Genomic DNA, 25,894 nt, shown 5'->3' on the forward strand with positions numbered 1-25,894 from the left:
AAATAAAGAAAATACAGAGGCAGGGCCCCCCAAAGTCTGGCTTGCTCCACTTGGGTGCTGGTGGTCGGTGGAGGGGTAGTTTCGGGTGTATTTGTGCTGTGAGGAATGTCACCCCTTCAGGAAGGGGAGATGTGTGGCTGAAGGAAGCTCCCAGGTACCGCCGACCCGGCCCACACTGGGTACACCCTTGCTTCTGCCAGGGGAGGGCCTACATCTGTGTAGTCGCATAGGCCCTTTGCATTAGTTTCCCACTCATTGGCATCCTGTGCCCAAGCAGGCCAGCCTGAGTGGCCTGTCTTTCACGTCACTGCAGAGGTGGGCCTGCCCAGAGCGGAAATAGAGTAGGTGTAGGTAGCACCTGCTGCCCTTGCCATGAAGATACACCATGCCCCAGGCAGGGGGACCTGGAAGAGAAGGTGCCAATAATTTAGATTCCAGAGCAATAAACCCACTCTCTGGAATGCAGTTCTGATCTGAGTGCCTCTGTTCTGTCTTTCCCCAGCTTCTCTGAAGCTGGAACAAACCACAGATTTGTCGTTCTTCACGCCTGCCCTAGTCTGGAGGCAACATGACTTTGGCATGCAAAATTCACCCCATCCCCAAAGTCTTCTGCATGTCTTGGTACAAGATAAGGTGACTGACACCTGGACCTGGGGGAAACCTCAGAGATGAGCCCAGAGACATGCAGGGAGCCACGACTCCTCTACTCCCAGTGGAAAGCTCCTTAGGAAAGTTCTCCCTAAGAAAAACTGTGAGGTAGAGCTCACCTGCAGGGTGGAGCTGGGAGGGCACCATCTGTGGAGAGTGGGTTCTGTAGAAGCTGGGTGAGACCCCTCTGTGGCATGGCCATATGTGGGCCTCGAGATGACTGGCTGGAGATGCCAAATCCAAAGGTGTTACCACAGCTGAGCCTGTCATCAGCCTCAAATCAGGGACTCAGGGAGGTCAGGGTCTTCCTGAGTTATATTGTCCCTCTTGCTCTTGATCTAGAGGCCACTGTCTGTGGTGGATTTGACACTTTGGAAAGGTGGTACTCTGAGTAAAAGCTGCAGATCATGTCACTGGGACTGTGCAGTAGTGTGAGACAGACTCGGGACCAAATCTTGGGGCTGCCACATCAAAAGCTGTGAGACTTTGGGAACTTAATGTCACTTCTGATCTTGTTTCCTCATCTACAAACTTGGAGAACAGGGTCTGCATCAGCACTGGACCAGAGTGACCTGAGGTGCCGCCCTCCCCTCTCCAGGGGCCTGGGGGACAGCCGAGTCTGCAAGCAGGTTGTGGACTCGCGTGGACTGCTCTGTCTGCTCTTGTGTGATGTCCAATGCTGTGCGGGGGCAGAATATCGGACACCAAACTCTCACAGAAGTTGCTGCTGGGCTCTGTGGAGCTCAGGGGAGCTTCCTTGGGTTAGTCCAGTGCTTTCAAGCAAGGGTGCCCCTGGATGAAAGGGGCACTATCAGTGGGCAAGAACATTCACAAGGGGCAGGAAAGGCTTGGTCCACATTCCCTTCCATGCCTGACACTTTCCAGCTCTTCCCTGAGCTAAACCTTAAGCCTAGGATCAGAGCCCTGATATTCTGGGATCAAGTAGGTCTTCTCTGTGGCCAGCAGGTGGCGCCAAGCCCTCAGTTCTGCCAGTTCACTGTCAGCAGCTTAAGGTTTGAGGGGCTGGAGGAAGGTTACTATGGATGGGATCCCAAGGATGGTGTTGCCAAAGGGTTTCACAGGGAGTCTGGCCCTTCCTCTGGCCTCCAGAACAGCCAGTCTAAGTCCCAGAAAGTCTGGGCTGACTCTGAGTAGCTTTTCATTTTTTCCCTTTCAGTCAGAAATGGGTCAGCTGAGGAAGGAAGGGAACCAATGCTGGGGGACTGTGTGGTGCAGGGAGAGGGCAGCTCAGAGCTTGGAACAGAAGCAGCAGCTTCCTGGCTCTCAGCCCTGCCTCTGGAGTCTCCAGGGACAAACTATCACTTGTCCAGCAAAAAGCCTTCTGGAGGCCTCAAAGTGTAGCAATAATCCTGGATTGTTGTTCTGCACACCATCCACCCATCCCTCCACCCACCCATCCACCCATCATTCATTGATTCAGGAGTAACTTAGTGCCAGGCACATGCTAAATCAGGCATAGTCCCTCTCCTCAAGGAGCCACGGGCTTGAAGATGGGGAGACAAATGCACAAACGTAGGCCAAAGTAGAATGCGCACACACACAGAAAAGGAGGGGGGGCATGTCTTTCCAGAACAATCAGGGAAGGCTTTGAAAAGGTGTCCTTTGGTCTGGACTTTTAAGGATTTCAGCAGGCAGAGATGACACCTGGGCAGTCCAGGGAAAGGGAGTAACCCAGGCAAAGGCTTGGAGGTTGGAGGTCAATGTTATATGCAAAGAGGGCACAGGAAGGCAGCCAGAGGAGGGCGAGGGGGCACTGGAAGGCTGGAAAGCAGGCAAAGCCTGAAATGGCTGGCTACAGGTGTGGCCTTGACCCAGAAGGTGATGGGGAACCACTGCTGGTAGTTGACGTGGGACAGGATGGTCACAAGCCTTTCCAAAAGAGCCCTGGTGGCGGCATTGCAGATGGGCTGAGGGGTGAGATGGAGACAAGAAGACCAGGTAACAGGCCCTGCCACAGCCCCTGGGATTAGCTCAGACAGGACACAGGGAAGAGACAGGACCAGGCCCAGACACTCATCGCCCTCTCTCTCAACGTCTGCTTGGTCGGTCGTCTCATCGTGTGGCTGATACATCCACAGTCATGACAGTTAGCATTTCCTGAGCACTTACTGTGGACCAGGCACTTCAGCATTTTACATGCATTTTTTACTTACTCCCACAAGAGTTCTATGACGTAGGCATGATTAATAGCCCCACATTTTAGATGAGGCAACTGAGGCAAAGAGATGTGAAGTTACTTGACCAAGGTCGTATCATAGAGCGAGGGCCAGGATCTGAACCCAGTCAGCTAGCCTGACAGCTTATGCTCCAGTCAGTTGGCTAATGCATATCATGTCCCCGTCTCTCTCCCTGAGCACCCCAGCTTTCCAGCAGATTCCTCAGTGGAGGCAGGGCTATAAGCCGAGTGGGTGTCCAAAGTTGCAATGGCCAGACAGGCTGATAGGGCTGGGCTGCCTGAGGCGAACAGGGAAATGTCTCCTTGAACTGGGGAAGACCACCATCCTCAGGGGTCTTCGAGGGCCTCTGGACTGAGGTCCATGGCACCTCTGGAATGAGAGGTGGCTGTTCTAGCTCCTGCCCTCCCTGCCCACCAGCATATCTCCTAGCTCCCTAGCAAGAACAGTCCAGAGTTTAGGCCATGAAGGAGGGAGGCTTTATTGACAAGGGAGAAGGCAGAATTATGAGCAGGTACACGCAACACTGCTCAAGAGTCCAGGCTTGGGGTCAGGCCCATGAGGGCCAATGCCTTCTTTGCCTCAGGGACCTTGTTCACCCCCACCCTGACCTTTCCAACATCTCCTTTTCTAGCAACCCATGGACCCTCCACAGTCACCCTCTGGACAAAGTGAGTGGCAGCCACTGGTGGGGAACCAACACCAGAGTTTGGTCTGAGGCCCGTTGAGTGTGGTGGGCCCACAACACCCCTCTCCTCATCTTTCTGTCTGGCATGCCAGTGCCTGCCCCAGCCCACCCCAGCCCACCCCAGCCTCTGAGGGTGAAGGACAGAATGGGAACAGGCAGGCTCAGCAGCCCCAGCCCATGGAGCCCTCATAGCAGGAGGCTTGGTGTTGAGGCAAAGGGCAGGGGCAGAGGGCCCATCTCCCTGTCCCTGTGCCTGAGCAGGACTCAGTAAAGCTGAGCATCCTCATGCCTTTTCCTCCCTGCTGGAGCCCGCCCCGTGGAGGGGGCTCCTGTCCACCTCAGCCTGTCCCTGCCCATGCAGGCCCCACACCCCCAATCTCTCATCTGGAACGTGCTCCCTCACTGACTGCCTCCCCAGCTGGCTGGGCCCACTCTGTAGCTCATGGCATTTTCAGGGACCAAGAGTGGCTGAGGCCTGACCAGAGGCGTGTCTTGGGGCCACAGAAACACAGCAGCAGGCCCCCAACCTAGGGACTGTTCTTCCCCAGTCATCTGCCCAGCTTGTGACCGGTTGACCACAGGACCCCAAAAGTAGCTGGAGTCCCAGCTGTAGGGCCTAACACGTCCCACAAGTTCTCCAGCCTTGGGTCCAGGGAGGAAGACCAACCAGTCCTGAGTTGGGGCTGGGAGGAACGGGAACAAAAATAACCCAGTATGGGCTCCAGCTGAAGCCATAAATAGGTAGTGACAATGCCTTGCAACACCCTGGGTGAGCAGCAGCAGGGAGGCTGAACTGCGGAGGGCCCAGCCTTGCACCAGGTCCTGGCTTGGCCGAGAGGGCCACGCCACGTCCACTCTACATACCATACCACACTGCCCATGTGCACACATGTGGGGTGGGAGCTCAGGGGACCATGGCTCAGGACAGGGAATCCGGAGAGATGCTAAACCTGGGCTTGGCCTTGGCCATGGCCACACTGCGCTTACGCAGTGGTCCACGGGCCGAAGCGAGGGTCAAGGCGTCCAGTAGGCTGCGGTCCTCATCAAGCTGATGGGCTGTGCAGAGCGGTGTGGGCACTTTGATGGTGTTGCCAAACTTGGAGTAGTCCACGGCATAGCGGCCATCCTCTTCGGTCACAATGGGTACAAAGCGCTGACCCCACAGGATCTCGTCGGCCAGGTAGGAGGTGCGGGCTTGGGTGGTGATGCCCGTGGTTTCCACCACACCTTCCAGGATGACAATGATCTCGAGGTCCTGATGGTGGTGCAGGTCACTGGGGGCCAGGTCGTAGAGTGGGCTGTTGGCGTCAATGATGTGGTAGATGACGAGGGGAGCCACCAGGAAGATGCTGTTGCCCCCCACACCGTTCTCCATGGGGATGTCCACCTGGTGGAGGGGCACCACCTCGCCCTCGGGGCTGGTGGTCTTTCGCACCACCTGCATGCGGATGGTGGCGCTGATGATCATGCTCTTGCGGAGGTCGCCCACGCGCAGCATGAAGCACAGGCGGCCATGGCGCAAGGCGATGACTGCATGCTTGCTGAAGATGAGGGTCTCAGCCCGCCGGTGGGCCTGGGCGGTCTTCATGAAGATGCAGCCCAGCATGATGGCGTTGATCATGAGCCCCACGATGTTCTGCACAATGAGGATCAGGATGGCCAGCGGGCACTCCTCGGTCACCATGCGCCCGCCGAAGCCAATGGTCACTTGGACCTCAATGGAGAAAAGGAAGGCAGATGAAAAAGAGTTGATGCTGGTGACACAGGGCACAGTGGCGCCCTCTCCGTTGGCCAGGTCACCATGGGCAAAGGCGATGAGCCACCAGACCATGGCAAAGAGCAGCCAGCTGCACAGGAAGGACATGGTGAAGATCAGCAGTGTGTGCGGCCACTTGAGGTCCACTAGAGTGGTGAACACGTCCTGCAGGAAGCGGCCCTGCTCCCGGATGTTCTTGTGGGCCACGTTGCAGTTGCCCTTCTTGGACACGAAGCGGGCCTTCCGCTCCCGGGCCCGGTACCGGGGCTCTGCAGGGTCCTCCGCTAGCCGTGTCAGCACATACTCCTCAGGGATGATGCCCTTGCGGGACAGCATGGCTCCGGCGACCACCAGGGAGAGGCTTCACTCATGGGAGGGGAGAGTGCCCTCTGAGCAGCCTCTGGCCTCACTGTGGGGTTCCCTCCCTGGGTACCCTTCCACTCTGGGTCCGCCCTCAGTCTATGCTGGTCTCATTTCTGAGGTGCCTCCCCAACCAGTCTCATCCTCACCTCCATCTGGCCCCTGCTTCACTTTTTATACTAGCCTCACACCCTAGCCCACCTGCCCATTGCCTAGAGAGCTCCCACTCTGCCAGTTCCCCACCTGGACCTGGACCTCAGCTCCAGCTCAACACTCCTCTCCTGCTGACTACCCCTGGACGCCCCCCTGTCTAAGATCCCTTTTCTCCACCAGCATTCCTTCTTAACCCACCTCTTCTGTCTTGGAACTTAACACCTCCGGTTATTATCACAACTGACCAGACCTCACACAACTCCCACCGTATCTTCCACCTCACCCATTCCTGCTCCTGAGCCCTCTCCGCGCTAGTTTCATATCCTGACCACTCCCCAGTCTCACCTCCAGGTATGCCCACTCTTCCCTACCCCACCCCCCGTAGCGCTCTCGCCGCTCTTTGGATCCCTCCTCCAGCTTTCGTCCTCTCTGTCTCCTTGGGGTCCTGCGCCCTCGAGAGTCGCCACCCCACCCGGCCCAACTCCAGATCCCCTCGCCCCAGCGTGACCTGACCGGGATCACTCCCAAGTCGGGTCCTCCTGTCCCCGCGCCGGCCGCACGCACGCCGGCGCCGCGCCCCCGCCCCGCGCTCCGTCCCGGCCCCGCCTGCTCGTCTCCGAGGCACCTGCTCCTGCTCCTCAAGCCGCAGCCATCGCCTCCCCGCCTCTTCCTGACGTTGGGCTTGGGGCGGGCTGTCCTCCCGTGTGTCTGTCAGTCCGCGGAGACCGACCCGTGCTAAGTCGGGGTGGAAGATTGAGGGCAAGGGCCGCGGGGAGCCGAGTGGGGGCAGGGGCCGCCAGGGGGAGCCCGACCTACTCCTGAGCCCAGATTCAAGCCCCGCCTCTCGCCGTCCACCTCCTACTGCCTGCTTTCTCCAGACTCAGTCTGGCCTTGAGGGTTTGCCCAATCAGGTGGACCAAAAGAGGTCGCTTCTGCCCACGGTCTATGAAATTAGGGCGGGATGGAAGTGAAGGAAGTCGTGACTTGCCCTCCCACTCGGATCGGCGACCCCTGTCGCCCTGGCTCCCTTCTGCAATTCTCCTATCCTCAGTTTGGGCGCAGAGAAAGGGGGCGCGCGAGGAGGGGCTGCATAACCAACCCTGTGACACGGGGAGATTAGGTAGTCCGATGACTTCTTATCTGCCTGCTTCTTCTTTTTGGAGAATGCTCTTAATCTTTTCTGAGTCATGGATCCTTTGGGAATCTGATGTAATCCACGGCCTCCCTTCCCCAGGGGGGGAGAAAGTACCTTAGAAGGTGTAGGAACACAATTGAATACAGGGGATGCTGAATACAACAGCCCAGAAGCCTGGGTGGTTGCATCTTCTCAACCAACTGCCCCCTCCCCCAACACCACCCCTGCGCTTTAAAGAGGGTTTGAGCTACCGGCACTTGCTTTTCACCTCTTTACACCCATGGCCTGACTTCTTCAGCCTTAGGTCATGAGATGCACTTGGGTCAGTGGGGCTGTATTAGGGCCGGCTTGGGCACTGGGGCACCCAGGCTCTGAGTGCTGTTTCTACTGCAGGCATTAGTCTAGCGTTGACCTGTGGTTTAGGCCCCAGGTGGGAGGTCCCCAGTTCTCATCTGAAAGGGAAAGCCTGCTAGCTCTCCGTTGTGGCAGTAACGGTCCCACTCCCTCTCTGGGGCTCAGGTCCTTATGGAGGGACCCCTGACCCATGTGTGTTCATTTGTTGGAGTGGCGGCTTGAGGCAGGGGCTGGAAATTTAGGGACAGTGGGTTTACGGGCCTCTGGGGGGCCAGGTATGACTTTCATATTGAGTTTTCCTCTTTTTCTCCCTTACCCACCTGAAGGCAGGACACTGCTGCTCAGAGTGAGCATGATCTTGGGCTATATTACCAGAGTGCAGTGCTTTGGGTGGGGAGGGGAAAACAGGGGGAGCAGAGTGGGGAGCTCAAGGAGCTAGGGTTACATGGGAAAATTTTGGGGAAACTACAGCTGTTTAGCCATCAGAAAAAGGAGGCTTGAAGAGCTCCCCAGGGAGTTTGGGCACTGGTACAGAAACTCTTGGGCCCCAAGTGTAGACCCAGTATACACACTGAGTGGAAGAGAGACAGGCTTTGATTTTGCATATGGAAGAGTCCGTTCTAATAACCAGGGATGACCCACGTCTGCAGGGTATCCAAGTCAAGGTGGGCAGACCATCAGGGATGCTCTAGAGGGGTGTGTGCCAGGATTGCATTGGGTATGCCTGCAAGACTTGAGTGTGGGCCCTGCTCCTGGAATTCCTTGCAGAGGGCGGGGCATAGGATCATGCGGGAATCCTCTTGGCTCTGCTCCTGGGAGGCCCCACGCTGGAGAGAGCTGATGGGCCCCCAGAGGCATCTCAGAACCCTGCCTCTCAGCATAGCCCTGAGGCCTCAGCTATTCCCTGCTCTGCCCTTTCCAGGAGCACCAGTCCACTACCCAAAGGGCTCAGTCTCCTCCCCTGATCCATCCTGCACCTCCTCCAACTCATCTCCTTCAAACACTGCTCTTGTCAAGCCCTGTTCTCACTCAGAAAACTTCTCCACGTCCCTTTTGTCCATAGGCTTATCCTAGACTTCTTGTCCTAGCATTCAAGGCTCTCTGATCTTATGACCCCCACCCACCATCTACAGGCCCTTTTCTCTAACTCTGCTCCTCTCATGCCCAACTCAAATCCTGTCTCCCCAAGCAGCCTTACAGGTCTGGCTCCGAGAACATTCAGAAGGGTTTGTGCTGCACCTGTCTCCAATGACTGGTGGGTTTTACTTATGTTGTAGGTTTCTTACCTGCTGCAGACAAGGGGAATGCAGGCCCAAGACTCCTGGGTCTGTACCCCAGAGCCTGGTACAGCCTCTACTATAGGCAACATGTAAATGTAATAAAATGATGTGTAAATGAGCACCTGTCATTTCTTGGCTGAGGGCAGGTGTGCAGATGGAGTCTGGGGACAGCTGTTGTTTGGGTCTCCCGTGTCTGGGCCCCAGCATCTCCCAGCCACCACCTGGCTGACTTGTGGTGTGCACTGTGCTTTCCCTCTGAGGGGCCACCTTCTCCTGCTTCTGAATGCCCCACATGAAGCATGGAGATGGGGACATGTGATCGAGGCCTAGCCAGTCAGCTTGTTCCAGCCCTCTGACCACAGTGATTGGAGGTGAGGATATGACCCAAGTTGGTCAATTGAGATTGGCTCCCAAGATTTTTGCTGGAACTATTAGGAAAGAACATCTCTGTTTCAAAGGATAGGGAGCTAGTTGGAGCTGCTAGTGGCCATCTGTCATTGGAAGAGGGAACCCAGAAATGGAGACACATCCCTGGTGTCAAACGCCTGGACCAGCCGTGCTTGAAGTAGTACACCTCCTGTCCTCAGTCACATATGACAATAAACTCATTTTCATTTAAGCCATGTGGAATTGGGCTCCTGTCACTTGCATGAGAAATGGTGCTAATCCACGGTTCTTGGGGCCCCACAATTGTAAGTCCAGGAATTAAAGTAAGAAGGACAGGGACCAAGCTATAAGGAGATCTGCTACCTTATCTGATGAGATAATCACAAAAGTGTCATATCTCTTGTTATGTATTGCCCCCCAAAATCATATATTGAAGCCCTAAATTCATACACTGGAAAGCTCTACAGTGTGACTGTATTGGAGACAGGTCCTAGGAGGAGGTAATTAAGTTAAGTGAAGTCGTGGGAGGGGAGGCCTAATCCAATATGACTGGTGTCCTAATCAGAAAAGAGAGAGACACCATGGATGTGCATACAGAATCCAGAAAGCCCATGAGGACACAGCTAGACGGTAGCTGTCTGCCATCAAGGAGAGAGGCCTCAGGAGAAACCTAATCTGCAACATCTCGATCTTGGACTTGCAGCCTCCGTAACTGTCAGAAATGCATTTCTGTTGTTTAAGCCACACAGTCCTTGGTGTTTTGTTACAGCAGCCCACGGACACTAATACACCCTCACTTCACAGAAAAGGAAACCCGAGTTTGCCCATGCTTGCACACCTTCTTCAGTCTGCCTGATGCCAAGGTCACGCTGGCTCCTCTGGACCCTCAGTCCACCCTAGCCTCTGCCTACTGGAACCAAGGCCTCTGGTAGGAAAGAACCAATCTCTTTATTTACAAGTGATTTACAGTTAGAAAACCCAGACGGGAGGTGGGGCCAGGATGGGGCATGGGATGGCACTGGGACTCCGACAGGTCACTTGTCTGCACGGACGAAGGAGGCAAAGACGCTGTCCTTCCGGCTGAGCAGCTTCTCTGGCGTGTCGAACTCAAGGATGGCACCCCGCTTCAGGACAATCACCAGGTCTGCACTCAGGATGGTGTGCACGCGGTGCTGGAGGGGTGGGATGGGCTGGTCAGGATGGCAGGGGAAAGGGCAAGGCAACTGAGGGCATCCCCCCTGCAGGGTGAAGGGGAAGGCATTTGGCCAGGATGTCCTGCATCTGTGGTGACTGACCTTTCCCAGGGTGGCTGTGACTCCAAGCCATTCTCCCACTAATGACATCCTCTCTCCTCACCAAGTCTCGCTCTGCCCCAACCGTCAGGCTTCACGTCTCACAGAGCCCCCACCCCCTTTCCTGTGGAGCTGTAACCCTAGCCTAGCTCACAGGGCCTTGGGACAGGGGCAGGTCTTGGAGCTTGGACAATGAGAGGGAAGGTCTGAAGGACAGGTAGGTACAAATCCACCCCACATCAAATCCTGCAACCCAGGGTCCCTGCAAGCCCTCCAGACTCCTTGTCCTGTCCTGCTCCAGGGTCCCTCTTGAGCCCAAAGGTGGCTCTCTCGCTGGGCATACCCCTTGCACCCCATCAGTGAGCCCCTTACCGCAATGGTGACCACCGTACGGTCTGCGAAGGCCGTCATCACCACCTTCTGGAGGATGTTCTCCTGCCAGGTAGGAGCAGCAGCTCTTGGCTCACCTGCCCAGTGCACGTGGTCTGGCCCAGCTTTGGGGGATGTGGGGCCTGACCCCGATCCTAGCCCCACCCCTCCCTCTGTCGGGCCCTTCTCCGCATGGGACCAGCCAGGCTCCCAGCACTCAAGGAGCTCAGCTCTGGGCTTGTCCGTGTGCTGTGAGTGTGTCTGCGGTGTGCTGGGCAGTGTGAGGTCTCTGTGGATCTGTGTGTAGCCTGTGTGTATGCGGGTTATGAACATGCCCCCCAGGACTAGCTGGAGTCAGGGTCCCCAGCCCTTTGCCTTTTCTGCCAGAAATGGTCTTGATGTTCAAGGCAACGGCAATGCCAGGACCACTTTGTGCAAATTTCCCCCTAACGCCCACACCCTCTCCAAACCCCCACCCCATGCGTGTGCCCAGGACCAACCGTGGCCATGTCAATGGAAGCTGTGGCCTCGTCCATGATGAAGATGCTGGTCTTCCTCACAAAGGCCCGTGCCAGGCAGAACAGCTGCCTCTGGCCCTGGCTGAAATTCTCCCCCCCTTCCGTGATGATGGCATCTGAAATCGGCCGCAGGGGGAGGGGCAGGGCTGAGTGAACCCTGCGCTGTGAGTAGAGCAGATAGTGTGGCTTGGGGGTGTTGGGAGATGTCTGCACAGGAGCAAATATGTGGGTGTGTCCTGAGTACAGGCGTGTAGGGTTGCCGTGCCTTACAGGAGAACATGGATGCCACAGATTACAATGAGAAGAGCACCCCCTGGAGTTGTGTGCCGCTGGGGCTCCGGGCAGCTCTGGGAGGGGTGTGTGCACTGAGTGTGTGTGCTGCACGTGTGGGCGTCTTGGTGGGGTGGTTCTCTGGAGGCAAGGCTTGGCCGGCCTCTGCTGTCAAAGGGGCTGCAGCAAGCACACCAAGGCCTGCCGGCCGCTGGGGTGGGGCCAGGGCCTTCCCAGCAGCTTTGAGGAGTGCCCTGTGCTTGGGGTTTCCCAGTCTGTCCTCTCCTTCCTCCTTCTGCCAGAACTGGGCAGGCAGGTGGACAGGGCAGGGCAGGGCAGAATACACCATCGTGGTGCCAGGACCTGCAAGCTCTGTCTCACGGCGACTCCCCCTGTCCCTTCTGTGCTGGACCCTGAACTGGCCAATTGTATGACCTGGGGCCAGTCACTTGACCTCTCGGAGCTCCAGTACAGTGAGAGGGAGGACTGAGTGGTTTCCGGGGTCCTGCCAGACCTTAGACTCCAAGTTCTGGGCACACCCAAGGCATGAGTCCCCCGCCCCCCACCCCCAGCTTTTACAGATGCCCTTTAGCACCGTATCAGCCGCTGAGCCAGCGGCAGTTACCAAGGCCTCCCGGCAGCGCCTTCACCACCAGCTTCAGCTGGGCTATCTCCAGGGCCTCCCACAGAGTGCTGTCGGAGCACTTCTTCTCTGGGTCCAAGTTGAATCTGGAGTGCGACACAGAAAGCCCTGCTAGGAAGGGAGCAGGGTGCTGGCGCCATCCCCAGGGGGCTTGCAGAGGGTGAGGCTGGCGAAGAGAGAATTGACTGACGTAGGGGTCTGGCTGGGAGATGGGCACTAAGGTGGCGGCACCCCAGACCTCAGGGTTGGGGTGCCCCTACCAGTGCCTGCCCAGGCCTAACGGGAAGGAGAAGGGCATGAGGGCAAGACTCCTCTGAAGAACCAGAGCCAGGCCCTTGTGCTCGGGGCCAGAGCAGGGCTGCTTGCCCAGGGAGGTGGGTGTCCAGCCAAGTGCTCCTGGCCCTGCCCACCCCTCCTCTTTACTCTCCAGATTCAATGGGTGAAGCGGAGCCAGGCCTGGGCGGGGAGACGGGGCTCACCGGATGGTGCCACTGAAGAGCACGGGGTCCTGCAGGATGATGGAGAGGCGCGAGCGCAGGGTGTGCAGCGGCAGTTTGGCGATGTCGATGCCGTCGATGATGATGCGCCCTGCGTGGAGACCAGGTGACAGGTGGAGCACCGTGGAGGGGAATGGAGGTGCTGGGGACTGTTTAGCCTGGGATTTGGGGCCCAGGGCGGATGCAGGGGAAGACTGTGATTGCTGGGCCCCTGTGATCATACACCAGGACTGAGGTTTCGTCTAGTGGCTGTGGGTACCTGTGGGGTGCCCACCATACCCCTCACCTTCAAACGTGTCCACCATGCGGAAGAAGGCGAGAGAGAAGGAGGACTTCCCACTGCCTGTGCGACCACAGATCCCAATCTGGAAAGAGAAGCGCGAGTGTGTTGCAGGGGCTCAGGGGCGTGGTATCCAGGTGCTGGCTATGGGGCTGTGCAGGGCAGGGAGGTCACAGCATATCTTCTTGTCCTGGTTTTCTCACCAGCGTTGGTTTAGCCAGGGCTGGGCCCCAGGTTTGGGCTTGTTTCCTGCAGCGGGGGTTCCCATGGGGACCCGCAAGCAAGTGCAGGGGGTACAAGTCCGTTTTGCCTGGACCTGGGTGCAGCCTGGCTGTGCCTGGTACTTGGCTGCAGGGGAGTTGGGGGCACTGGTGTGTCTCTATATGCAAGGGTGTGGCAGGAGGGCAGGGGTGGCTGAGTGTGGTGTGCGGTGGTGTGTCTGTGTGTCCCACCTTAAACTGGAGCCATCTCTGGCCGCATTGCTTCCTGGCCCTTGGATACCAACAGAAATGACAACAAAGAACCAATACAGACACAGAGATAGTGAGAGGTGGAAGGAGGGGGGCAGTGGCAGAGAGCAGAGTGGGAGTGAGGGAGACGGAATCAGTAAGAGAGGCGGGTCAGAGTGCCAGATGGGGACTCCCTCCCCAGGACAAGAGTGGCTTCACACTCTGCCCCTAGGCCCCTGCTGTGAAACTCAGGGGACAGTGCCCTGGCAGAATCTTGACCATTTGCAGTGGGCAGGGAGGTGCTGACAAAGCCCCTTTAACCAGGGGAGCCTGGGGTGTCCTCCTTGGTGGGTGAGTGAGGGCAGCAGGAGGAGGAGGGGAGAGGTGGGCTCAGCCATGTCAGGTGAGGGGCCCAGGGTCAGGAGACTGGGGGCTCCGAATGGGTGTGAGACCCTCGGGGCCTGGAGCGCCACGAGGTGGCTCTGGGAGGCTGCCAGCCCTCTGTGCCCCTACCCCCGCCCTGCCCCTGACCTTCTGTCCCGGGGAGATGAGGGCGTTGACGTGCTTCAGCACGGGCTTCAGGGAGCTGTCGTAGCGCACACTCAGGTTCTGGATCTGGATCTTCCCCTGGTCCGGCCAGTTCTTCGGGATCAGCGACGGTGCTGGGGGCCGGGCTGGGGGTCAGTCGCTAGGCATGGGCCACAGCTGGTGCCCAGCGCTACCACCCTACCCCCGGGCTCCCTCCTCCTGGCCCTCTCCCCAGAGCCCTCCGGCACCCCTCACCCAGCAGCCCCTCGTAGCTCTCTGCCTCCGTTTTCAGGAGCCCGTGGATGCGTTTCACGGCCCCCAGCTGGATCTCCATGTCCGCCAGGTTCCTCACCATCCAGTTGAGGTAGTTAGACACCTATGGGGATTGAGATGGTCACAGTAAGTGACCTGTCCCTGGCCACCAGATGGTCTTCTTAAAGCTGAGGAGGGACCGAGGTCCCCGATATCTTTTGTTGTCCACTGGCTGGTTGTTCAGGGTGGCCCTTCCTAGAGGCATGCAGAGGGTTACGAGGAGTGTGGTTCCTCACCCACCATCCGTCTGGGGCCTGGGCCCTGGGTGCAAGGCAGGGCCATGCAGTCAGCTTTCCTGCCCACATCAGACTCAAAGCAGCCTGGGGTAAGGTCCAGGGGTGTCTCATTAGGAAAAGGTGTCCTGGGATTCCCTGGGTGTGGAGTCTGGCCCCTCCCCGGGCCTGGCCCGCTGTCACTCACCATTAAGGCATAGGTGAGGCCCAGGCCCACCAGGCCGGCCGAGAGCTCCCGGTGCAGGGAGTTGGAGATGGAGGTCACGGCCGCGATGAGGACCACACATGCACCAATGTACTCCTGTGGAGGGACAGGGGCTGGCCTGGGCCCTCGGGGCTGGAAGCCACAGTGTCCTCCCCTCCTGCCCTTCAGGGCAGAGAGTAGCTCAGCTGAGCCGAGACTCAACGCCAGCCCCCACATCACGTAAACATCAGCAGACACACAGCGCACCTGTGAAGGCTGGAGCACCAGGAGACAGTGGGGGCACCCCTACACCCATTCACCTGCACACATGCCTCACTGGCTGGTCCACACAGGTACATAAGTGTCACATGACCCACTCCAGATGCACACTCATCACAGTTAAACACACATCTATTCTCAGTATTCGCACACTCCTCAGGTACACGGTCCACAGGCAGTAATATGGAGCAGAGGGGCCTCAGGGTGGACACCAGGAGGACCGTCAGGGTTGGGAGAGGCAGGGGGGCCTCAGTGCCCACCCTGCGTGCACACACGAGCTGGTATCCCACAGTGCTGCCCCTCTGGTTCGCGTTTGTTTCGCCCTTGCTCTGCAGAGCTCCACACCCCTATCAGACGCCCTGTTCTGGGGTCCGGGGGCAGCAGGTGGGGGGCACTTGCCATGCGGACTTCTAGCCATCTATTGGCGGCCGTGAGGAAGAGGGAGGCAATGTTGTTCGAGTCTGTGTATTCGAGGAGCTTCTGCTGGAACCGGGCCTCATACCTGGAGGGAGGGTGAGGTTGGTCTGAGGAAGTAATCTTGGCCCATGTAGCCTCTGGGAGCCGTCCCTGGCCCTCTAAGGTAGATGAGATCTCTCTGTACCAGGGACTCTGGAAGCTTCTTTCCCGCCCCCATGCCCTCCTCACGTTCTCTTCTGAGCTTAAACACACATGTGGACCTGCCTCCTCCCTCTGACCTGCCCGGGCTCCTGGCATCGCTCTCCTTGGCCGCCCCTCAGACCTGGCCGGCCGGGGCCAAGCCCAGGGGAGGGGCAGGAGCAGTGGTGTGATGATGAAGGACAGGATGAACAAAAGCCATCTCACCACCGGTCCCAGGGACACAACTGAGGGGACTCAGAGGGACTCAAGACAAGCCTTGTTGGGCATTTGCTTTTCATTCCTGGAAGGTGTTTGTTCTGCTTTGATTATTTCTGGGTGGACGGCCTGTGAGTGAACTGTGTGTGAGGACAGTAAAGTGAGTTTCTGAGGTGTGACAGAGCATGCGTTTGCATAGCCACAGGGTGGATGCATGTGTAGGTGCTGTGTGAGAGGCAAGTGTGAAACCATACCGCTGAAGGGCTTCAGGAAGTGTGTGTTGAAGGTGTGTATGTGAGGGTGCACATGTGTGTGACAGGAGAGTTGGAGCACCTGTGACTGCTCTGAGGGGTGAGTGTGCATGAGGGTGTGTGTGAGCTTCTGCAATAGGTGTGCCACGGTGGAAACAGCCCCAGCTTTGGGGCCGTGGGGACCCAGGCTGGAGCCCAGGCCTTTCCTTACTGGCTGTTTGTCGAGACCGAGTCCCAGTTTCCTCACCGGATAGTTATAGTTCCTACGTGGACGGCAACAACCTCTGAGCCCAACACTGAGCCCAGGGCTGGGTGCTCTTGGAAGATTTTGTGGGGGGAAAGTAGGACTCTTAGAAAAGCCAGAAGGTCAGACAGGTCTGGGTTACAAGCCCAGCACCAGCTCTCACTGACTGTGCAGCCTCAGACTGGTTGCTCAGCCTCTCTGGACCCCTTCTCCCCATTTTAGTATGGGGCCACAGCAACTGTGTCCTGGGGCTCTTGTGAGGAGTAGATGCAATAGTGTATGTACAACACTTAGCACAGGGTAGGCTGCTGGGCAGGAGCCAATGAATTAAACACATCCAAGGGATGATAATCAAGTTCTTCATTCACTTAAAAACCATCCACCACATCAGTGTGGGGTGTGGGAGGCCTCGCTGGGCAGCAGTTCCTCTGGGTGACCACAGGCTTGCCCTGGGACTGGTTGCAGGATGCTGGGAACCATGTGTATCCTACTGAGAGGGTCTGACCCCCTCTAGGAAAGTGGCAGGCCCTCTGCCCCAGGTCCAGCCTGAAGACCTCGAGGACACCAGTTATGTATAAGATAGACATCACCAAAACTTAGGGGCGGGGCTAGCCCAGGACGCCCTGGAAGTTGAAGAAACCGGGGAAGTTCAGGCTTGAGAAGGAGGCTGGGAGGAGACCCCAGAGTCTCACGTCGGGCTCCAGGCAGCTTCTATATGGAAGACAGCACAGGCCTGCGGCGGGGCAGGGGCTGTCCTGGGAGCAGAGCCAAGGCCAGGGCAGAACTTGGCTTTCCTTGGTTCTACTAGACAAGACCCTAAGAGGACCACACCAGGGACTGGGTATCTCTCCCAAGGCTGCAGCCAGACTTTGGGGGCTTTGGGGGAAGGATGTAAACTTCCCTGGACCCTCTCAGCTGGTTCTCGGGCCCTAGGGTTACTCTTGGACACAGGCCTTGGTGTCACATGGCTCCTGTCACACCCTGTACAGCTGTGCCATTCTAAAAATAGGCTGGAATCACTCTCTGGTTGAGGCTTAGATACCAGAGCCCAACTACCTGGGTCAGGGGTTTCTGACATGTCTGGCTGGAGGAGAGATGCCCCAATACATCAGACAGAGACTGGGGAGGGGAGTAAGAGCCCCCAAACTCCTCCAGCAGCCTCAGATGCTCCCGTCCAGTCCAGCATCACAAGTCAGAGTAGCAAGAGGATGGCAGGGGCACTGAAGTTTTAGGGGTATTCCTCCAGTCTGGTGAACTTGTATCTACCCTTTGAGTCCTAGCTCCATTGCTACCTCCTCTATGAAGCCTTCCATGACTGCCCTCCCCTTGTGTGCTCCCACAGCTTGTATCCCCCTTTCTTTCAGAGTGCCTGTCACATGGGCTTGTCCTGGTCTGCTCAAAGACTGCAATGTAAATACCTCCAGGACAGGAGCTCATCTGACTCCTATCTTTTCAGTGCCTGGCATGGGGCTTAGCACATGGTGAATGCTCAGTAAAGTTTGTTGAATGAATGAGCAAGTTCAAGTCTGGGCTTGTTCAACTCTGAGCCTCAATTTCCTTATCTGAGCAATAGGAATAATCGTTGACACCAGCTTGGATTGCAGGGCGGGATGAATGAGATTGGCACGGAAAGAGCTCAGCATAGTGTTTGACTCATAGGAGGTTCTCAACAAAAGACCCCTCATGCTTGCCCATATGATTAAGGGCCTTTCTAGCATTGATATATGAAGGCTTGTCCCAGCCTCAGTTCACAGAGGGCCCGGGCCTGGCTGCAGGGCTGAGGCTTCCCGCTCTGGGTCATGCAGTGGAGCCCGCCTGGCCTGACCCCCCTGGGGGACATCATCTGAGCCTGGAGGTTTGAGAAGGGGTCGGGAGACATATGTCCTGGCCCTTCCTAAGTGGAACCCTGAGAATTGAATTTCATGACCCATGACCCCAGCCCCACCCCTGCCCACCCCCATCCTGGGGTGAACCTGGTACCTGAAGGCCCGGATGGTGATGAGGCCTTCCACAGTTTCCGCAAAATGTGAGAGCAGCGGGAGCTGGGTGGTGTCATCCAGCTGCTGCAGGTCCCTGTGGCAGGGGAGCAGAGAGGGATGGTTAGGGGGACAGGCTCAGGGCTCAGCCTGGGTCTGAATCCTACCTCCACCCCTTGGACCACATGGGCAAATGGTTTCACCCCTCTAGATCTCTGCCTTTCACCGGCAGAGCAGGAGGTCAATGGTACCACCCCATCAAGCAGTGTAAGAACTGGACAGCTGGTTTATGTAAGGTGCGTAATCAGCATGCTGGCACAGTTGTGCTATCCTGGGCCTCCCTTTCCTCTCGACTGCAGCTCCGTCCCTGTGCTTGAGCTGCAGGGCCTCGCTCTGCAGCAAGACGGGGCAGGCAGCGTTAGCTCCCTTTCACAGGAGAACAACCTGAACCCTGAGACACTAGTCAAAGGAATAGAAGGGCCAACTGGAAGCTTCCAGTCCCCTCCCCAATGACCACAATAGGTTTCAGCACGTCACAGGTCAGAATCTAAAGAGCACCTTCAGGGGGCAGGCCAGGGGTTTCCATGGAAACAGAATTGCTCCTGCCCTCCACAGCTGTACCTTGCCAAGTGCCTTAGGGCTGGGATGGCCAGGTTGGGATGCAGGAAGCAGCTTTCCCAGACAAACTGCCTCCAAACCCACCAATGTGGGTGCCAGGGGACCAGGGCAGTTTCTCTGGCAGGAGAAGGGAACCTTGTAGAACAGCTTGTACAGTGTTCAAAAGGCCACTGTGGTTCTGTGACTGTCAATGTACTATGTTCCTTGTGCATACCAGGGGATTCCAGGTCATTAAGGCAAAAAACCATTTATAGAAATCTTAGTCCTGTGGTCAAGGTAATTGTGGCCAGGATGTACCTAAATGTAACTATCACAACTGCTGATCAGCAGTTTGACTCCAGTTTTTAGCCAACATTGTGCACTTGGGGAAGGGACTTGGCCTCTCTGACCAGGGCTGTAGTAAGCAAGACACACATTTTGCACCACACATCCGCACACACTCGCCCCTACACCACCCAAACAGAGCTTTCATGGGGCAAAGCTACTGTCACTCTGTGCATATAGTCTGTTATCTGTGCTATTTAATTATTTTATCAATGCTGGTTGTGATCTCTGATACCGATTCCGTGACCCACGGCCAGGTCGTCCTTGGCAGTTTGAGACATGCGGTCCCTGCAACTCTCTGAATCTACGAGCTTAACAGAATCACTCCCAGAAAAAATTTCTAGAGAAGGTTCATAGAAAACTTTGAGTAGGAAAGAGGCATGTGTGGCTCCAAGGCTCAGGAGGGCGAGTGTGATAAGGAGAATCGTGAGAGATTCCCTCGTGACAGGTGGCTGGGAGGTGGGGTTGCCGTAACACCCCTCGCGTCAGGTGTCCTCGGCCTGCATGCCCAGCTCTCAGCTGGCCGGACTCACACAACCCTGCTGAGAAGCAGTTTGGGGAAGAGAGTGCAGGGCATAAACACGCACACTCGCCCTGACCTGGAGTCCCGTTCCTGCACAGCTCCCACAGAAACAGTCCGGATGTTACCCTCAGCGTGGGTGCTGCTGACACTCGATTATTTATGTTAGTGTAGTGGGATGCAAACATTTCATCTCCTTTACGTCTGTTTGCCTTTTCATGGGGAACCCGACTCTACCAGTGAGGGCTCCAACCAGAGTACCAAACTGCCCATGGCAAAGCACCTCCCATCCTCCCCCCTCCAACCCCACCTTGGGACCCTGGCAAGTGACTCCCTCACCTGGACGCCACCCGGAAGTACTTCTGGATGAAGTAGCACACGACGGCCAGGGGCAAGAGGGCCACGAGGAACACAGGTGTGACGTAGGAGATGACAGCCAGGGCGGAGACGCAGAGCAGGGTGGAGCGGCTCAGGCACTCCAGGGTGGAAGGGATGTGCTGAGGGAGGGGAGGGTGGGAGCGGGAGGTGAGTTTTGGCGTTTGATGACGTTTGGTGTGCTGTCCCTGCCAGGCTCTGTTCCCCCACGTTGTTGCTGCCAGCGTATTGTCTCCACAGCTACACCGCAGGCTCCCTGAGGGCAGGGGCTGGGGCTGTCTTTTCTCACTATCTAGCACGGTGGTAGAGAAAAAAACAGGGGCTCAGTGAAAACAAACGTTATCCACAGAATCGGTCACCTTGGTTCAGAATATGCCGGAACCTTACTGGAGTGAGCCAGGGGGCTCTTGGATGGAAGGCAAGGGCATGCGGTTTCTCTCAGCCTTGTTCTGAAGGCCTACCAGGAGGGCCTTATAACCAGATTGGGGCCCTCTGGGTCCCTCCTCCAGGGCCCCGGTCACGGGTTCTGGGGAAGCCAGCAACTGACAGGGGCCGGGCCTCTCTCTGAGCTGGAGAAACGGGTCGAGGCCTGTGTACCTGGTCGATGGTATTACAATCAGAAGAGAATCTGTTCAGGATGCTTCCAAGGGGTGTGGTCTCAAAAAACCTAAGAGGCAACCAGAAGACATGATTCGTTTGTTGACTGAATAATGAACAAACTGTTCATTGAATGAGGTAGTTACTTCTTTCATTTCGGTGTCTCTGGAGTCACCCCTGTGTCTAACTCCCCATGGGAGGTGGCCTTTGAAGGTCTGTAGACCCCTGACCTGAGTCCCCGAAAATTCTCACAGCAGCCCAGTAGGGTGCTGGCCCCTCACTAGCCTCTCTTACTACCAAGCCCATGCGTGACCACTGCCACCTTTCTCGGCTGCTCGCCAGGCCTGACTCACCCGGCAGCTGTTGTCCTTCCTGGGACATAGAGTCCTCTCCAGAGGGACAACCAGTCAGAGGGACAACCAGTCAGGGGACAGGGCCCCGGGTACAGCCTGTCAGCTGACTGACCCTGCAAGGCTACTCTGGCTGTCATCACTGCAGCTGTGACAAAGAGGCAGCCTACCCCCAACCAGAGTATCCAGAACTACAGTTCTGGGACAAATGGAGGGTGAGTAAACTTTGAGGCCATGTCTCTGAGCTGCAGAGAGCTGAGGAGGCTGGAAAGTAAATATTGTAGTCAGGCGGTGAGGTCTGGCACAGATGAGGGTGGGGCCAGGTAACCCGTTCATTCGCCTGCTGTGTTGTTAAGCCAAACTGACCAGCCAGTTGGGCAGTGACTTCTTTCACACCAAGCGGTCTTTGAGGTTTTTAACCAGGCCATTACAGAAGATTAGAACAGCTACACCATGTCCCCAGTGTCAGCACCTGTGGGCTGGCTGAGGAAGGACAGAGAGGAGTGGGGAGCTGAGCCCATGGGTGGAGACAGGCAGACGGTACCTGCCCAGGGAAGAGAAACTAACGTTGTCACAGAGCCTGCAGGTGCTCCCTTTGAAAGACTGCTGTGACAATTGGATGAGTTAGCCCCGTAAAATGCCTAGCACTGTGTCTAGCTGAGTAAATGCCAGTTTCCCTCTGCTTTCTGCATCAAGGAGGGCACTTTTACACACACTTGAGGCTCCTTGAGTCATGCCCAACAGCCTGTGACAGAGGTTCAGATGGGACAACTGAGGCCCCAGTAGTAGTGAGTTGCCCGCAACCCCAGCGTGGCGGGGGAGAGGGATACCTCATGGGAGCCAGGATGATCTGGTTCAGCAGGCTGCGGTGCAACCTCTTGGCCACCTTCAGCCCCGTCCACTCCACTGTGACAGATGTGACCAGGCACAGCACGATGCCCAGGCTGCAGAGCACTGTGAATACCATGGCATAGACGTCCTTGTCGAGGGAGCATTCCTGGGCCAGGCAGAGAATGAGGCAGGGTCCTGGGGGTGTCCATGGCTCAGCCTTCTCTGCCCCACCCCCAACCGCTGCCCCAGGGCTGTGGGCCCCACCTGGCTGAAGGAGCAGTTCCTGGCCATGGGGCTCACAGTCAGGGCACTGTCAGTCCACTTGGCCAGCCAGTAATCAATGGCCACCAGGACCATGTGCTTGAGCAGCTGGGAGAAGACGAGCAGCGACAAGAGCAGGACGCCAGCAGACGACAGATACTTGGCGCAGGCTCGCCACGGGATCTTGGCGCGCTGGTGCAGCAGCGACGACAGGTTGTCCTCCTCCTCGCTCTCGGCGGCCTCCTCTGTGGGCCGAAAGAACCCACCTTGTGGCTTCACATTTCATGACCCCTGAGGGTGAACCAGCACTGACCACTGACAGAAGGGAAGACCGAGGGACTGAGACACACAGAGGGAAGAGTGTAATCAAAGGCATACTATCTTACCACCCTCCGAACCTCAGACCTTATTAGTCTCCCAGGGAATAATCAGACCTCAGGCCGTGACTTCACTCCCAGTCCCATTGTCTGTACCTTCCTCCTCTTCCTCATCCTGTAGGAGGCCATCTCTTGAGGACATGGCCCGGGGCAGGCCCTGGGATGGCTCTGGGACTTTTCTCTCCATGACCGTCTCCTGAAAGCCAAATGGGGCTTGGCTAATGTCTTATTCAGGTGTGCAGAGGGGAAAAGGGAGGAAAGGGGGCAACCACCCCTGGTCACAAACAGTGTCAATTTCCAGATTGCTCCTGCCTCATGGAGGGTCCAGAGGGATATACTTCCCCTTTATCAGCTGACAGCACCCCACTGTCCTTGTGGGGCACCACCTCTCTCTTGTTCTTAGTCTCTGTGATTCAGGAGGGCTGGTCATTCTCCCTGGCTCCAGGAATGGGCATATGACAGGACTGGCCAGTCCTTACCTTCCACATCGCTGGTTACAATGATTTGTTCAGATGTGTGCATGTGACCAAATTGGACCAGTAAGAGCCAGCCCTGGGATTTTTGCTAAGCAATCCTGAAAGAGGTACTCTCTTTCTGGCAGTTGCCAATCTGGGAGAATATAAACCTCAGACTGCCAATGTCCCTCACTGCTACCATAGGAATGAAGCCAATCTGAGGGGAGCAGAGCCAAGGGATGGGGAGAAACAGAGCCCTCATGACAATGTTTAACTGCCTGGATCCAGCTCTACCTGAAGCTATGACACCCCTGGACTTTCTAGTTTCATGATTCAATACACTCTTAACTCCTCCCCTCCTTTTTTCTTTGCTTAGCCAGTCAGAGTTGATTTTCTGCAACTTTGTAAACTAAATGGTGCTTGACTATCTCAGGATAAAAGGAAGGCATCCACCTGACTCTGCCTGGGGCAGTGGGCGCAGGTACTGGCTCTCCCCTGCTAGCAGCAAGTTCGTACTCAGCTCTCACATCTGACATTTTGGGGGGTTTCCTGGGGCTGGTGAGGGCAGGAAGGCCTTTATGAGGTTAGTTCTAGCGGAACCTTCTTCTCAGGGGGTGGTTGCCTGGCCCCTAGGATATACCCACCTTCTCCAGCTCTTGGTCCTGCCGGTTCATGAGGGTCTTCCAGTGCTCAAAGAGCTGGCACTCAGACCTCTGGAAGTCCTTGAGCGTGCCCTCCCTCTGGATGGTGCCGTCTTTCATAGCGATGATCTGGAAAGGCAGAAGCAAACCCTGCAGAGGCCTGGCTGGGGATGGGGAGTGGAGGTCACACCCCGCCTGGATGAGGAGGTAGAAGTGGACAGACACACATCTTTTCCCTACTACAAATGACCTCTGGCTCACCCACTGCAATAAGCCCGCAGTGATAACCAACCCTCATTAACACACTCCCAGGGTTTAGAATTTGGTACATCTGGGGTGTTATTCTCAATGGTTGCCCATGGTGGATAGGAGGGTTTGCAGAGCAACTTAGCGCATCCTGGTCAAGCTGTCTGGTTATCTGCGGGGCGGCTGTGGCAGCTGTTTTTATACATGCAATGGGCTAATTGCACACTCCCCTTCGCTCCTCCTCAAGGCAGGTCTGAGAGGTCCAGCAGTTTTGGCAAAGTACCCATTGGTCAGAGTGTGTGTAGCCATGTCTCTTTGAAATCAATAAAACTTATTTTATTTGAAACACCCAGTGTTTCACACTCACATGGACTCATGATAATTCAGACACCTACCCCTGTCCCTCTCACCCTGACTCCTCACACTGGGGTTTAGGGAGGGGTGCTGGGAGTCCTATCTACCGATACTTCCAGAAACCAGACACCTCCGTATTTGCCTGCTTTGGATTAAGGATTGTCCTGCACTGCCTTGCCAAGGTCGCCATGGAGACTCAGACTTGAACCTGGACTTGTTTTAGCTTTTTTTTAAAATCTGGATTTTTTCCTTTTTTCTTTTTCTTTTTTAAAAAAGATTTTATTTATTTTTATCTTTAGAGAGAGGGGAAGGGAAGGAGAAAGAGAGGGAAAGAAATATCAATGTGTGGTTGCCTCTCACGCACCCCCATCTGGGGACCTGACCTGCAACCCAAGCATGTTCCCTGACTGGGTATTGAACTAGCAACCTTTTGGTTCATAGCCCGTGCTCAGTCCATGGAGCTACACCAGCCAGGGCTTTCTTCCCTTTTTCATAGTGGAGGGAGGGTCTCACTACATGTGGAAGGGAGACTTACGTGGGGGGAGTTAGAAGGGCCACTTAGCACAGGCCTGATGCTCAGGGAGGACCTCAATTCTCAGGGGCAAATTTATATAAGGGTCAGGCGAGGCACAGATTTCAAAAGTCACACGATTTCCATCTTAAGAATTAAGTGCTTTTCAATGAATGGAAAAGTAACTGTTTCTACATGCTGAGGAGTATGGGGATTCAGTCAGTGTGGGGTTTCACAAAACTGCATTCCATTGATAATACAGAAATCTCTGTTCCTACTGCTATCATTTGTGTCCATCTCTTCCATCTTGTCCCAACTTGAATCCAACCCACCATGGCAGGAAGCTGGTTTTCCCGTCCAATGGGCACCCCCCTAGCAAGGGGGATGAGACATCCGCCTGAGCAGGAACAGAGGTAGGAACTGAATATCTGCTCCTTTCCGAGCCTTCTTGGTGCCGGCCCTTGTGAGACCCAGGCTAGGGTGGGGAATGTGGCAGCTGTAGGCGACACCAACCCCTGGGCTGCGCAGGGCTCCCTCATCTGCCCGGTCTGCACGCGGCCAGCCAGTGTGGACCTCTTCTGCGTGGTAGCCCTCAGCCGTTGCTATGGAGCCTCTCATTACCTCCTCTGAAGGTGCCAGACTGCCTCCCCCACCCCAGCCCTCCACAGCTTGACCTCCTGCGGCCCCTCACCCAGTCTGCGTGTGGCAGGTACTGTAGCTTGTGGGTCACTAAGACCACTGTCCTGTTATCGTCTCTGAGGAGCTCGAGGATCCCGGCCTGCATCAAGTGGTCACTCAGATGGACATCCAGAGCTGAGAAGGGGTCGTCCTGGAGAGAGGGGGGAAGGTAGGGGCAAGTGTACAGGGAGGGGTGACAGTCAGTACAACACCCAGCAGAGTTACATCAGCTCTGGTCTAGGACTGACACTATGAGCCGTGTGGCCTTGGGCAATGAGCCTAAGCTCTCTGGGCCTCAGTTGCCTTATCTTAAAATGGGACTGCCTTCAGTTAGCATTCTCAAACGGATCTAATCACAATCACTTCCTGACTCCCAACTTCCACAACTCTGCAAAGCCTATGAAGTCTGCATCCCTGGGTGTGGGAACCCAGGCCCTTTACAACCTGCCGGTCTTCCTTTCCAGCCTCACTGCTCATCTGCACTGCCCAAGGTCTCTGCACATCAGGTTTCCAGGGAACTTGCTGTTCCAGGCCTGGCGTCTAAACTGTTCCCTCTGCCTGGAGCACGGATGCGCCATTTGTCTGCCCGGTGAACTACCGCCTGTCCCTCTGTCAGTGCTCCACCCTGTGTCCTTTCCTGACCCTGCCCTTCGCCTCCTCTC

General features: G+C 56.3%; 2 protein-coding genes across 3 annotated transcripts in view; both read right to left on the minus strand.

The window, feature by feature from the left end:
- Positions 1–3,303: 3,303 nt before the first annotated feature.
- KCNJ11 (potassium inwardly rectifying channel subfamily J member 11) lies at positions 3,304–6,601 on the minus strand. Its single transcript, XM_028516667.2, has one exon. The coding sequence runs from the start codon at positions 5,621–5,623 to the stop codon at positions 4,451–4,453; it is 1,173 nt and encodes a 390-aa protein (XP_028372468.1). The 5' UTR covers positions 5,624–6,601; the 3' UTR covers positions 3,304–4,450.
- Positions 6,602–9,885: 3,284 nt separating this feature from the next.
- Positions 9,886–25,894, minus strand: part of ABCC8 (ATP binding cassette subfamily C member 8) — a 78,116-nt gene continuing 62,107 nt past the window's right edge. For both annotated transcript variants that reach the window (XM_028515614.2, XM_028515612.2), the window contains exons 22-39: positions 25,246–25,383; positions 23,447–23,572; positions 22,444–22,543; positions 21,974–22,215; positions 21,709–21,875; positions 20,529–20,598; positions 19,896–20,053; positions 18,099–18,191; positions 15,210–15,312; positions 14,535–14,648; positions 14,058–14,178; positions 13,806–13,936; positions 12,832–12,910; positions 12,528–12,636; positions 12,031–12,134; positions 11,118–11,251; positions 10,621–10,683; positions 9,886–10,128 (exon numbers count right to left, since the gene is read on the minus strand). In XM_028515614.2, the coding sequence (XP_028371415.1) occupies positions 9,991–10,128; positions 10,621–10,683; positions 11,118–11,251; positions 12,031–12,134; positions 12,528–12,636; positions 12,832–12,910; positions 13,806–13,936; positions 14,058–14,178; positions 14,535–14,648; positions 15,210–15,312; positions 18,099–18,191; positions 19,896–20,053; positions 20,529–20,598; positions 21,709–21,875; positions 21,974–22,215; positions 22,444–22,543; positions 23,447–23,572; positions 25,246–25,383 (2,190 nt within the window). In that variant the 3' untranslated portion in view covers positions 9,886–9,990. The remainder of the gene's footprint in view (positions 10,129–10,620; positions 10,684–11,117; positions 11,252–12,030; positions 12,135–12,527; positions 12,637–12,831; positions 12,911–13,805; positions 13,937–14,057; positions 14,179–14,534; positions 14,649–15,209; positions 15,313–18,098; positions 18,192–19,895; positions 20,054–20,528; positions 20,599–21,708; positions 21,876–21,973; positions 22,216–22,443; positions 22,544–23,446; positions 23,573–25,245; positions 25,384–25,894) is intronic.

Source organism: Phyllostomus discolor, chromosome 6 (genome assembly GCF_004126475.2).
Source record: "Phyllostomus discolor isolate MPI-MPIP mPhyDis1 chromosome 6, mPhyDis1.pri.v3, whole genome shotgun sequence".
NCBI lineage: Eukaryota > Metazoa > Chordata > Mammalia > Chiroptera > Phyllostomidae > Phyllostomus > Phyllostomus discolor.

What these genes read in the sequence shown, in the direction of transcription:
- KCNJ11 (XM_028516667.2), bottom strand. Translation starts at nt 5,623, where the DNA reads ATGCTGTCCCGCAAGGGCATCATCCCTGAGGAGTATGTGCTGACACGG.